The 15323-nt window shown below is 35.5% G+C and overlaps 1 protein-coding gene across 2 annotated transcripts in view; it reads right to left on the minus strand.

The window, feature by feature from the left end:
- Positions 1 to 11136: 11136 nt before the first annotated feature.
- Positions 11137 to 15323, minus strand: part of KCNC2 (potassium voltage-gated channel subfamily C member 2) — a 299735-nt gene continuing 295548 nt past the window's right edge. Inside the window, exon 4 of one of the 2 annotated variants that reach the window (XM_072655398.1) lies at positions 11137 to 13431. In XM_072655398.1, the coding sequence (XP_072511499.1) occupies positions 13370 to 13431 (62 nt within the window). In that variant the 3' untranslated portion in view covers positions 11137 to 13369. Of the gene's footprint in view, positions 14363 to 15323 lie in introns of both variants that reach the window. The other variant, XM_072655397.1, reaches the window with a different exon arrangement.

Below are 15323 nucleotides of genomic sequence, written 5' to 3' on the forward strand. Positions count from 1 at the left end.
CATAAACTCCCTTTTAAGTATTATCATTAGAGTAGAAGATTCTTGAGGACGTTAACTTTATTTCTGCTTGTATTTGTATGTCCAACATTTAGTATAGCAATGAACACAATATGTCTAAATAAATACTTGTTGACAGCAGACTTGAAATCCCACCTTAGAAAACCTGATGGTCACTGTCATAGGGGTTCACCATAGATGGTAGGCTTTGGCTGTCTCCTGAGCTCAGGTGAACAACCAGTCTAAGCCTTATGAATAGCAAGGATTATAATCATGTGCCACCATGCCAAACATCCTGAAATTTATAGATACTACTTACTGTTCCATCTTACTATGTGGATGACCTATCCAGTTTGCTGGATGATAAATTGCAGTGCTGTCAAACTCCTGAATGAGAGCCATTAAGGTATACATAAGAATCTCTGTGGGTGGCATATTCACTGAGAAAACTGCATATTTGTGTGGTTCTCTTTCATTAATATAACAACACATTAAAATCAGATAGAAGCTACATTTTATCCTTGTTCAAGACACACTTAGGACAGTTGTGGGCCATGGGTGCTATGTTTGCCATTTCAGCTATAATGGATAGAACTCTAAACTTATGACTAAAAAGACTCAATTTCAAATTCTGCCTTAGATATTTGCTTGCTGTGTCACCCTGGCCAACTCATTTAACTTCTCTGAGTCTCAGTTTCCTTATCCATAAAATAAGGCAATGGATTTGAGAACTCACTATTTTGAGATCATATTTCTTTGTGATACTACACCTTGAATTGGTTCTCAGTTAATTTCTCTTAAATTTCTGAGTTATTTCCATAGAATACTGAATGTGATTTTTATAGCTATAATTAGATTTTAAATCCTCCGATTTGTCATTTTCTGTTCATTTTTCTAAAAAAGTAAATATTCCAGTTACTGAGGATTTGATCAAAAATGCCAAGAAACCCTGATAACATATAGGCTAATAGTAATGCTTGAGATGAATCTAAGGGAAAGTAATATTTTATCGGGAAGATTGTTACTAATAAAAACTACCTTCTGACAATTGTGGATGAACAATTTAAGTTATATCTGCAGTAACTTTGAAATACTTTCTTCAGGAATCAAAGAAAAAAATGCAGAAAGAGTGATCCATTTTCTCAAACATGCTCTGCAAACTGAAAGATTGTGCTATTAGAAGGCCTAACAAATAAAGAGATCTGGTCAATTTTTTGCTTGTGAAAAAAAATTATCAGAAAGGTCAAGTAGATAAAGTGCTTAATTGTGCAAAGTCAAAGAGACCTGGTATTAAGTCCTGTCTATGACATTTACTAGTTATGAAAAAATACTCAGGTTATAAAACCTCTACAAACTCCAACTGTCTCATGATTCTTTAAAGTGAAGCTAGTAAGAACTGCAGCACCCACACCCTGGGGTACTTGTGAAGATCAAACAAGGCATTGCATGTAAAGTTTGTTTTTTCTTGTAAATTTAAAATACTCTGAGATGACCCATTTAAAATTACTTAAATTTTATTCAACACCACTACAAAAAATCAGGGCATTTGAGAAAATGGACAAGTTTGCAAGAACAAATTTGATTCAATTATGTACAATGTTCAATTCAACTTTATAAATGTTTATTTAGCCATTATTAAATGTAGAGATCTTGAAACATAAAGAAAAGGAAGATATAGAAAAAAATTGCTTTATCAAACTTCTAAATTATGTAGTAATGCAGAGACTGGAAGAGGAATTACAAACAGAAGGGAGCACAGATCTAACATTAAGATGGGCCTCAGATGTTCTCTAGTTCAGTATTCCTTCTCTTGTCTTCCTTTGTTTCTTTGACTTCTCTTGCCTTGCCTTGTCTTCTATTCCCTTCCCATCCTTATCTTTCTTTACAGTTGAGGAAATCAAAGACCAGACAGGTTAAGCCACCTGCCCAGATCAGACTAGATTTGAAGACAAGTCCTCTGCCTGCAAATTCATTACTCTAGTCACTGCACCACCTATCCCTACATTATGAAAGGAGATTCTTGAGAGATTATTGATTAAATAATTTTCAAAGTTAGTCAGTGAATTTTCATGTTTCCGATAATGTCATATCAACTTTCAAAAATGACCCATCAACATATATGTCCAAGGTGAAATGACTTACAAAGTAGTGATTTTTTTCCCTCAAGTCTCGGAGAAACCAATGCACCAGGCCCTTGACCTCAAAAGAAAGGTACCTTTAGTTTGGCACCTTCTAAAATAATTGTCACATCCACAAGAACTTACTGGTAATCCACTGCTCTGGACAAATGAAATCCATCTGTGCCTTTTCACTGTATCCCATGCCTGGAATGCTATCCCTTCTCACCTTTGCCTCCTGGCCTTTTGCAAAGACATCTCAAATCCTACCTCTCTACTCCCAATGCTAATGCCTTCCCTGGGATATTAATTCCTATCTACTATGTGTATTTCTAATATTTTCACAGTTTTGTGTTGTCTCTCCATTCCTAAACACAAGGAGAAACCCTCAAGACATACACCTGTTTTTGCCCCCTTTTTTTGCCTCCCTAGTACTCAGAATAGGGTCTGGCAGAAAGTAAGTGCTTACTTCACAAATACTTCTTGACTGACAAAGGAATTGACCTCAAAAATCTATTTATAGTCATGCTCATTTTCTTTGATATAAAAGATATGAAAGACTTGAATAAGGATGTAGGGCATTCTGACTGTAAATCTTAGACTTAAACTGATGTCAGGACAGGTGGTATCCTGGCCTTTCTCATTGTCTCCTTGTCTTTTCCTTTGGTCTGTAAGAAATGATATGCTTTCTTACAGGTAGTTGGAGCAAAAAAATATGTCTTCTGCCATTGTAATCTGATACTCATGTATTAAGATCACAATAATTGCTTTTATAAAACTCAGTTGATAGACTCAAAACTTTAAGAAAAGAATATATTCCTCTAACATAAGTTACTCTTGAATTTAAGTCTTCTAGGGAAGTTTGTCCCCTGGGCATCCTCTGTGCACATTAAAATGCAAAACACTGTCAGTGAGAATATATTAAAATGTGTCCTTGTAATGAGAATGGGGATATAAACCTGCAAGAGTGATTTTTAAATAAAAATAAGCAGAGTTGATTCTTTTACATAATGTTAGACAATAGCTGATTCAGAAAATATCTAATAACTAGCTATGGACAAGAGGCGTTTCCCCAGAAACTCAAAGTTTCTATATATCTGATGGAAAGTGTTTGTTCTCCTATGGCACTGAGAGTTGACTGCCTTCCTCACCTTTCTTCTTCTGCATCCCTTTTATGTAATGAAAAGCTGCCAAACTCTCCTTCTTAATGGATTATGGGTCTATTTAAACTCAGGTTTTAAAAGAGAATCAATTTTCTAAGTTTTATTACTTATCTTGGTACTGCCTTTCTACTCATACATTTTATATTAAATGTCTGACCCTGGTGATGTTCAGGATTTTCTCCATAGCAAGAAAATGCCTTTCTTTGACTTGTATAATACATGGCTACTTTTTTTTAGCTTTAGAGTCTGAAGTTCCATAAAATTCCTCTGAAATGATTGTGGGTTATTTTCAAAGTTGGCCTGCTAAAATTTAGTATGATAGGATGTTTTTATAATAACAGAGGAGGTACAAATTGTAGAATATTAAAACTACTTTCCTTGTTTTCAGAGAGGACTCAGCTATATTAATGGCAAAACTAATCATGGATACTAAAGAAAGTTTAAAGAGTTCAACACATTGGGCAGAGTTATGTAAATGAGGATCTACTTTTTCATTGCTGGAGGATGTACATAATAAGAGAAGATATGTTTTCTTATATGATCTTTTGTTCTCATCTTAACATCATTTGCATCTATAACTATGTAATAGAAGTTACAAAGAATTTTCTAACTCGAAGTCAGATAGTTGTCTGGGAATCATGAATATCCTTCCCTTTCTTCTCTCACTCTTTTTCTCCCTTTCTCCCTTCCTTCCTTCCTTCCTTCCTTTCTTCCATCCTTCCTTCTTTCCTTCCTTCCATTCTTACTTTCCTTTTCCTTCTCTATCCTCTCTTTAATTATCTTTCTTCTCTCTTTTTCTTTCTTCTATTCCTTTCTGTTTTTTTCTTTCCTATTTCCTTCCTTCTTTCTTTCATTCCTCTCCTTTCTTTCTCTCTTCCTTTCTTTCTTCCTGTCTCAGGATGGAAATTCAGTGGCTACTCATTGACATGTTTGCAAAATTGCTCAGGACAGAAACTTTAACCAGCTTTTTTTTTTTTTTTGACCTCACTAATCTAGTCCTCCTTAAGTAGTCTCTCATTCCCATAGCTTCACCATGGAGATGCTAGAATGAAAGAAGACACCTAATCAGCTTTAGTCCTACTACAGCTCAGAAGTTTCACCTCAAATGATCAAATTGTCATAGCTTTCCTTCACCACCACCATCACCAAAGCAGGGATTGCTTACAGACATCAAAGTACACGTAGAAGATCATAAAATTTCAATTAACAGCATCCAGATGGAGTTTAAAAAGAAATAGGAAAGAAACAATTCAAATACTGTGAAGTCCTAGTCAGGATAACACAATATTTAACAGCTTCTACATTAAGTACCAGAGGGCTTAGAATATGATATTGCAGAGGGCAAAGGAGCTAGGATTACAACCAAGGATCACCTATCCAGAAAAACGTAATATAATTCTTCAGGGGGAAAATAGACATTTAATGAGATAGAGAACTTTAGAGCATTCTTGATAAAAAGATCAGAGTATTAGAGTAGTTAGGAGTGTGTATATATAGACAGAGGACACAGGTGTGAGTTGAATATGAAGGGCTGATATCAAAAAAATCAAATTAAGGATTGAAAGAGGAATGTACTAGAATAAAGAGAAAGGAAGAGGTCAAAAGAGGTAAACTGTCTCAGATAAAAGAGGCAAGAAAAAACTTTTACAGTGGAGGGAAAGATGGGAGAATTGAAGGGCAGCGTCTTACTCTTATCAGAATTGGCTCAAAGAGGGAATATCATACACACTCAATTGGATATAGAATCTATCTTACCTGACAGGAAAGTAGGAGGGGGACAAGTGGAGGGAGGTGATAGAATAGAGGGCAGATTTGGGGACGGGTTACTCATAAGTCAAATACTTTTGAGAAGGGACAACACTTACCTAGTAGTCAAGTCAACAACTCCATTGAACTAATGAATAACATGTCAACAATGTAAATAATAGCTTACCTTTATAAATAGCCATGAAAGTACGTAAAGCCCTTACACACTATTCTCATTCAATTTTTGAAGAAAGTATACTTTTAAAACTTTATTAATAATATTGATGAAGTTCTACATGACAATGAATTTATTGGTATTTTCATTGTAGGCAATTATTTTTGTCCTAATCTCTGATGTCTTTGGTGTAGGGAGTTTGGAAAAAGAAATTTCCCTCTGCCAATGCAGACCAGCAACTGTTTTTCAATTTTTAGTTACTGTCTAGATTAAGTTGAACCATAGCTAGACCATTGATTGATTATGATTTTTTTTCTGACCATGACACCTTCTAATTCATAACCTTCATTGATTCTCTATTACCTTTATGATCAAATAAAATATCCTCTATTTGGCATTTAAAGCCCTCTACAACATGATCTTCACTTTCTTTCCAATCTTCTTACCCTTTGCTCCTCTTTCCCCCTCCAAGCTGTCTACAATCTAGCCACATTGATCTATTTCCTATTCGTCACACATGGCACCCAGTCTCCTGCCTCTGTGCATTTTCATTGGGCATTCCTATTGAATATACCTAGACCCTTTCTGAAGCCACATTGGCTCTCAGGTAGAAAACCATCTTCAAAGTGAAGGATCAGCTTATTAAGGAGGACTGTCAAGAATCTTGCCAGTAATGACTAAAATAAAGACCACTCCCGTGATTATCACAGAACCATTTCCTTTACCTTTGTGGATATGGACAATGGAGGCATCCTTGAACTCCTGGGGGACAAGCTCTTCTTGCCATATAACCTGGAAAATTTCAGTCAGCTTTTGAATGAGCAATGGATCCACTACCTTGTAAATATCAGCTGGAATAGAATCAGCACCAGATGCTTTGCCACACAAAAGGAACCTAATGGCCCTCAAATCCTCTTCCTCAGTTAGAACTTCAGCTAAGGAGGAATTGACTTCAGTCTGACATAAAATGGTTAATGACTTCAGCACTGATTGATGATCTGATGGGCTGGCTACATTGTTCAAATACACAATATACACTGGCCAAAAAGACTATTTTATGGGGAACTCACAAGGGGCAAGCATTCACATGGAGTTCAGAAAAAGTGATATAAAAGGACGCTCTCAAAGTCTCTCTTAAGAACTTTGGAACTGATCATGTGTCATGGGAGACATTAGCCCAGGACCCCTCAGCATAGTGCGTCCTCATCAGAGAAGGTGCTGTGCTCCATGAGTAAAGCAGAATTGAAGTAGCTCAAAAGAAATGTGAGATGCACAAATTTAGAGAATCCACCCCTAATGTTCATGTGGACTATTTTTGCCCAACCTGTGGTAGAACATTCTGAGTTCATGTTGGTCTGATCAGTCAGTCAGGCACACTATAACTTGACTCTAGCATAGTGATGTCATTTGGGTCCTCTTTGAAAATTTATTCATTGAATAAATGACTTGACCAAGGTGACAGAGACCCCATAGGTCAGAAGGAAGGCTTGAAGCTAGGTCTCCTTGACTTTGAGGCCAATTCCTTCCCTGACCTATGGAAAGATATATCAAGTATAGAAGCTTTTTCCTCTAGCCTTTACATACCTGAAAAGGAATTGTTTGCTGTTCTGTGAGGCTTGAGTGGACGAAATTAAGCTAATTATCTATACTCAGAACTCATTCAGAATGGAAATATGGCATTAGATAGTAATCAAGTAGATAACACTGGTATGCTGCTTCACTGGCTATATGGAAACAAAAGTGTCTTATTATGAACAATCTATGAAGCTATGACATAAATGTCTTTAAAACTGTTTTGTAATATTTTGTAATATCTTAAAAGGTAGCAGTGACCCTGTAAGCAACAGGTAAGAAAGGACAGTTTTAACAAGAGTATAGGGGTCCATAAATATCTTGAAGCTGAGTGAAATGGACTCATACTGTATTTGGAAGGGCATTTTTTAATGGCAAAATCACAATAAGGATCACGGGAATAGTCATTCATTTGACCATTCATTCATTCATTCACTTGTTCATTTATTTATTAAACATTTGTTGAATACTTGTTATGTGCAAGGTTTTCAGAAATGTGGTTGAAAAGTAGAATAAGAAACAGAGCCTACACATATGAGGCTTGTGGAGAAGTGAGGAAAACTCAAATTTCCATCACAAATCAAATTCCCCTAACTGGTAGCCAGTTGAGGTGAGAATGGACAGCTATTCTCTTCATGATGCTGACTTACTGTAATATGGAATCAAGCAGGGAGCAGATATAGAGAAATATGAACTATTCATTCAGTATCTGTCCAGCATCTGGCTTGTGAGAGCAATCACATGCCTCATAAATAAAGTTATATACAGCTATCTAGTTAATTGAAAGTCCTCACCATTTTCTGCTTCCATCTTAAAGGAAAGCCTTTCCTGTTCAATAAATGAGTGGAAAATAGCTCTGAATGTTTGAGACAAGGAAAAGGCAAACATAGTTAGCAGCTTTAAATTAAGGTAAATGATAACTGATTATTTTTTAAACAACAGGAAATTATGGGTGATAGTCAAGGGAATTTATACGTATCTAGCATTTTTTCCCTTTTCATAGGATTCTTGGCATAAATGTAGAAAGGACCTCAGAGTCCATCTAGTCACTTTTCATCAGAGGAAACAGAGGTCCAAAATAGTTAATGGTTTGCCCAAAATCTCACTAGTGACAAGAGTCAGAGGAGGAGTTAGAAACGCTACAGGAACTATAGGAACATTGCTTTTAGTTTTTCATCTTCACGACATTTCTTTGGAAGGTATTTATTGGACCAGTTTGTTCCATGATTAAAAAATAATTGCATTAGGACATCATCATCATCATCATCATCATCATCATCATCATCATCATCATGGCATTTTGAAGCACTTTAAGCAGTTTATATGTTATCTCATTTGATCCTCACAACAACTCCATGAGATATGTACATAACAGGGCATAAATTATCCCTATTTTATAGATGTGGAAATAGAGGCTAAGAGTGGTAAAGTGACCTTCCCCATGTCACGTGGGTAATAAATATCAGAGAGGTATTTGTACCCAGGCCCTTTGACTATGGAGTCATATCTTATAATATTTCTACTGAGCATAAGATTATCAGGCTTGAGTATATTCCATATATAAAAAAAGCAAGGTCATCATGGTGACTTGATATTGCTGGGTTCTCAACCAATCAGTTCCTGAAAGAAAAGAAAAATGAGCCACCCCTATCCCTAGTCTTGAAAATTAAGCTGTCTTGCAATCATTCCCATTGAATTTGAGACACTTAGTTCTTGTGGAGTCCTTATTAGGGTCTGAGTAATGTACTCTTCAGATTCAATCATGTAGGACAATGAAAGGTTAGCAGGTGTCTTTTCTGGTATAACAAAAATGCATTCTATGGGCAGAATATTTATTTTCAAGAAATATTGTATAACACGTTCTTCCTGAGATTTTTTGGAGACCCTTAGACTTGTTTCCTCATCTTTCCATTTTACTCTATGGAGGGGATCCAATTTTAAAGTTTGCTTAAAGATAGATGGAAGTGTCAGGCTTCTATCAATTCTGTTGTAGCACCAAAAGAGGAAAAAATTGTGCTTTATTACTAAAATTTTCCATGTGGATTGTGTTATTTAGGTGTTTACTAGCAAATACTGAATATAGATACAAAAATACTAACCTTCCAAAAATAGAATTTATGTAATATTTATGCAAAAACTTAATTTAACTTTAGGGTAACAAAGAAAGAGGATGTGCTTTGAAAGAGTTGATTTAGGGGAACCTAGGAAAGTATAAGGACTTAGATTGATAACAAGAAAAGGAAACGGACACAGCTCTGGAGAAAATATCCATACATAACTTCAATTCCCAAATCATGAAGGAATCTGAATAATGAGTCATATGGGTTTGGGCATTGGAAAATAAAGAAGAGGGCTCATTGTGTGTTTTGTTGTTTTGCTTTTCTCTTTGAGAAACAGGGAGAACAATCCAGATCAGTATATTTTAATTGTCTTGAACTATTAGTCAATATCGATTCTCTAGATTCATTTACCTCTAATAATCTTCAAGGCATGGAATAAATTCTCCTGAGTCATTGCCTTGTAATGTAGTCTTTTAATATATTCATAGTCTCTAGAATTATTTCCTTCTGACTGCTGCATGATTTAATTTCATAATAAAATGAATGACATTTAATTCCTTCATAATTTTTTAATTCTAATCTTTATATCAAATTTTCCTGGTAATTATTTTTGATTTTAAAAGTCTTTATCTTTCTTCTCCAGATATTTCTTCCCTTCTTTTACAATGATCCTACATCCTTGAACTATATTTAAAAATTTATCCTTATAATTATAAGTGGACAAATTCCTTTTTTTCTGATTCTCTTAATAGTTCCTTCATTAATGTTTTTAATAATACTGGACACAGAGCACTTTATATACATTATCTCATTGCTCTCACAGTATCCAACAGACTGAGGGATTACTATCCCCATTTAACAGACAAGAAACTAAATACAGAAAGTTTAAGCAAATTGTCTAGGGCCATACAGGGTGATTTCTGAACTACTATTAAACACCAAATATTCCTGACTCCAGATTTCTATCCAGCAAATTATAATAGAGAAACTACTCTAACTTATTATGAAGTATTTCTTTAGCAAATAGCATGTGTTTTTTTTTTTCCTTTGAGGAAAACAGAAGTTAAGTGACTTGTTTAAGGTAACACAGCTTGTAAATATCTGAGGATGTAATTGAAGTCTAGTTTTTCTGACTTCTGGCCCAGAAATCTATCTACTATGCTACCTAGCTCTCTCTAATTGTCATGTTTTCTTACCTGACTTTGCCTATAATTTTGGAATTTTACAGGTCAACTTTGAAAAAACAGGATAATTTGCAGAATAATGCCATGAAATAGTTAAAATGTTAACTGAGTGGTATGTCTGAATTCAATCTTATCAAGAGGTCAGTAGCCCAAGTTAATGAGTAAAGTTGCTAGGACAAACGATGAAGGTTATCTTTGGGCAGCCAAAGAATTATTGAAGTAAAGAGAATCCAAACTGGAGAGACATCATGGAGTAAAATTTCTTAAGAGATGCAGAAAGAGGTATTTATCCAAATGTAATTAACAGGATAAATTTTTAAAGATAGAGGATATAGGAAAAGTATTTTTTAAAGGAAGAAATAAATATATGGAGGGGAGAAAGGGAGTACTTTTTAAATGGAAAATAATTACCATCAAATTTTGATATATCAATGTAAAAATCACAGACTTCATTCCTGCCTCTGATACTTACTAGTTATTTAACCATGGGCAAGTCACCTCATCTGTTTGCCTTAGTTTGTTCATCTGTAAAATGAGAATAACAAGAATATCTTTAACACTTGAAGCTCAAATGAAGTCATGTATTTAAAGTAGTTTGCAGACTTTTCTAAACACCATGTAAATGTCAGTTGTTATTTCAACCAGATATGACTTTTGGTAGGAAATACTCTGTAGCAAATATCTTTTAACACAGATCCAGAATTGCAGTATACTTTAGAAAATGAGGGATTTTGAAGAGTAAGACTTTTTTGCTCTTATACTATATTAAGAAAGTTCACCTATATATGTGATAATCTATCGATCTGTCTGTCTATCTATCACCTATCTATCTATCTATCTATCTATCTATCTATCTGTCTGTCTGTCTGTCTGTCTGTCTGTCTGTCTGTCTGTCTGTGTCTGTCTGTCTGTCTGTCTATCTATCTATCTCTCTATCTATCTATCTATCTATATGTTATATTTTTGCATCTGATTGAAGACTCATTTATCCTACATTTTATATCAGGAAATCTTGACCAGTGGCTTCTGTGAATAAGATAAAGATGGATAGATATTGAAACTTCAAGAGGAAAGAGAAAAGGTAAAAACAAAGAAAGAAAAAAAGTAAAGAAAAATTAGCCATTTAATAGTTAGGAACCAAATTCATCCCCAACTCATTTGCCCTTTATTCTTCATTTCAGTTAGTTACATTATCATTGGTTTTCACCAAAGTTGTGCATGCACTTTGAAATGTTCACAAAAGGTCCACAATACAGAGTTTCATAATTGGGATTGGTCCTTATATCCAGGATCCCAGGGTGACTAACAGATTCTGGAGATGTTCATTCAACAGGATGAAATAGTCTTATAACAGTTTCAACTACAAAGCTTCAGAGACATGTAATAGACTAGCTTCAGTTACCACAAAACTCACAAAGAATAATTCATCAAAGAATATCTCTCTTATGCAAAATATACAATTTAAGATATAATTTGATTACATATTTCACTATTTACTGATGTTGCTCCATGATTATTGTAATAAAAAAATATTCTCACTTGCCAGAATTTTATTTTTTCATAATATTTATATTCTTGAGGTAACAATGAAAAGGACTTATGCTATGAACAAAGTTAGTGACATTTTTTTCCAGCCATAACAGTTGTTTTCTCAAATAAATGAAAAAGAAAACAGACGTGTTTTCATACACATTAGAAATTATGTAGTAATTAACAAATATAATCATGTCAATGAATTCTAACAAAATGATTGATAGGGGCATTGTTTAAGAACTAATCTTTTACCAAAAAAATATAGTAAGTGTGTGGGAAATTAAGACAGACATACGTTAAATTAATATCACTGCATGTGCCTTTAATTCACAGCACAACCTACTGGGTGGGGAGAAGCCCATGAGGAAATACATGGAGGCTTGGGTGTTTGCAAGCGGCCTAAGAGGCCATCAGTGACCACAAGTTCAGCTACTCTTGAAGTGAGATGACCAAAGCTGATATCCCATGCACAATATGTGTTTCTTTTTTTTAATTTATTTACAGTGGGCTCATCAACACTGGCTGGTCCACTGGCAGCCCTCTCACAATGGGAGCACCGAGTTCAGTTCATGGTCCTTTAGTTATCTTTAAATCCAAGTGAAGATGTAGGGACCTCTTCAAGGCATGGCTTGCTTATCGGGGCCCATTCAGCAGCAGCAGTAGTTTCTTTCCAGTTTAGTCCTTGGTATGGCTAAATTCCATTGTCCCTTGTCAGCAGTCAAAACTCCATGAAAAAGTCTGGGCAGCACTGTGGCTAATAACAGCAGCACCAGACAGCGTATTAATTCCTTTGCTAGAAAGCTGTTGATACTTATATCTGTTTACAGGTGACATGAGCAAGATTCATCAATGCACATCTCTAAATATCAGAAATGTATGTTTAGATAAATACACTTTTGTACAAGGATTCTGACATGCAGTTCATGCTCTAGGGCTCATACATATCAATTTCATTAATACATGTTACATGGTCAACAAGAAAAGTGGTCATTGTGTTCCTAACAAAAATAAACACATGAGAAGCAGTATTATTCAACAATGTCAGGAATATTGTCTGCCTCTGAAGGAATACATTGCCTTGCCCCCCATCATCCTTAAAAACCAGATATGGTATTGCTATTTCACTCATACTGATTGGTAAACAGACTGTATTCGTCACAGATCAAGTATGACTCCTCACAGGCTTAATTGGAGTGTAGTGATGAAGGCTGGTTGCTACATAGGAGAACTGACATTCCAGCCTGCCACCGAGTGCAAACAGTTCAAAAAAAGCCCTCTACTTAAACTCTGTTTATCAAAACCAATCATGGTAGGTAGTCTAAAGGACATGATTAACTTGCATATGATGAATGGTGGCTGGACTAAATAGGGGGAAAGGAGAAAACCTGGGACTAAAAGATGGAAGCCTTTTTTCCCCCTAAGGCATCTCTGTGCTTTATGGAGACAGATGACATTTACAGTAGACAGGAAGTTAGACAGACAGACAGAAACAACATATAGGACACAAAGCACCTGCAAAAAACACTGCCTGAAATTCTTATGGACCTACCAGGTCACAGATTTAAGGCTGATCAAAGAAATTCCTTTAAAAGACCTCTGCTCTTCTACATTTCCACCCACCCCCATTTCATCCCCTAAAAAAGGAGCAGAAGTCCTTTGGATTGCGAGTTGGCCCTATGTCTCTTTTGAAAATGTCGAAGGGGAAAAAAAATGACTATGGTACCAAGTAGCCTTTCCTGGCTGAAAAAAAAAATAAAATCAAAAAAATGCAAGCCTGGCTGGCATTTACCTTTCTCTCATGTTTTGTGCCTTCCCCAAGTCATTAAGTTAGAGATCTGGCCTCTGCTTGCGTGTAACCAGTAATGACAACCTCTTTGCAGTTATCTGTGTGCAAATAACCAGACATTCAGAACTCCATTACAGCATTTTAGAAGATAAAAAGCAATTTAAAAAATAAACCATTCAAAATATAGTTTTCTTTCAAAAGATTAGAAAAAGAAGGAGAAACCCTTCCCTCCTCCCTTGCCTTTCATTTCCCTCCTCCCTCCCCCCACCCCACAATTATACATGCGAACCATTTCCCATTGCTTTTGCATCAGCAGGAAGGTTCAATGTGGAAGAAACAAAAAACAAAAAAGAAAAACAAAAAGCATCCAGAGCCATCCAGGATTTTCATTTAGTGTAACACTGCTTTCAGGTGATGGAGACAGGATGGTCCATGCAAATGATTTGACCAAAGTCATATCAATAATTTGTGCAATCAAGACAGTGTTCCAGACATCTTCAGAATGAATTAGAGCATCACAAGAAATGAAGGTAGGTCCAATGGAGTGGTAGTCATTTGGAAGCACATTGGTTTAAATAGATCTCCCTGAAAATATGCTTATTTTATTGAGTGTACTGGCCAATATCTGACACTATCTGTCTCTTTATTGCCAGAAAACAATTGCCAGAAATCTAGTGCAGAGGAGGAAGAGAAGTACTACTTTAGATAATCTGAGAGTCAAGCTGAGACTCATTTGCTACCCAAGTGGCATTTCTGACTTCTGGTAATAGTAGTAACATGCAGGATTTCTATTGTATTAATGGAGCCTACAGCAATGCTACATTTAATTATTTCCATTATGTGGCAAACAGTACTTGAATTGATGCAATTTAATCTCCTGGTGCAGTTTGGTTTACAAGATGGATGGGATGGGAGATCGAGACCGTCTCAGAGGACAAGGTGAGCTGTAGGGTGATGTAACTGGAGAGAGTCTCAGAGCATTGCCTGCCAAGCCCGCTATGTTGTTTAAACTTCTGGATTTTTCATATCCTTTTATGAAAGAATGCACAAACATCAGTTGAATTCAACCAGAAAATAGACACAGACAAACAATACAGAACAGGGTAATCAAAAGTTCTATTTTGAGCTTCAAGAAGACTTGTTTACAAAGAACTCCATATTGAGACAATTTGTAACTAAAAAAAGGGAAGCTCCCTCTAGCTGCCACTTCAATGTAATTAACTCAAGCCATTCCCATTGTATTGAAAGGGTCCTGACGTGATCTTTCCTCAGACCATCCCTAGTACTGCTTAAACTTTGGTGCATGGGGCATTCAAAGTTCTCATAAAAATATATGCAAACATAATTTTTTACAAAGTTATGCACTAGGTCAAAGTGCTCTTATTTGAAGGACATTTTAGGGGGAAGAAGTGCAGAAAAATAATAGGCTATTTCTAGAATCATTTCATACTTCAATCATTCAGTTAACATAGCTGTTTGTTTATGCACTAACCCCATGGGAATATAATAAAGAAAATGTAAACAGGAAATTAAGAACACTTAACCCAAGTATTTAATCTTCAAGTGTCAGAAATTAGAAAGGATGATGTACTTTGAATGCAAAATAATGGCATTCAGTGTCATTATCCAGGAAACATGAAGAAAAATGTTTGCACATACTTCCTCAAAAAAACAGTTAAACCAGACTGTTGTATCTAATGGAATAAAGCCTGCATTTGGTGGCATACTGTCTACAGATGAGCACCAATTTTATATGGAATTTAATCGAGATGTAGTTTTTTTCCCCTTAACATCATCCTTCTCTGCCTCAGAAAACAATTTTTATTTTCAATTCAAGTATAGGGAGTTTGTAGAGTAAAGGGTCCCTTTCATTGTCTGTGGCCCTGCAGTATATTTCACTAGCCAACTGATATAATCTTCTTGCCTGTTAAAAGTGAATTTTATCAATATTCATCCACTTCAGGGAGATAAAGAGGCATTATGGAGAGTG

Source organism: Notamacropus eugenii, chromosome 3, assembly GCF_028372415.1.
Source record: "Notamacropus eugenii isolate mMacEug1 chromosome 3, mMacEug1.pri_v2, whole genome shotgun sequence".
Classification (NCBI taxonomy): domain Eukaryota; kingdom Metazoa; phylum Chordata; class Mammalia; order Diprotodontia; family Macropodidae; genus Notamacropus; species Notamacropus eugenii.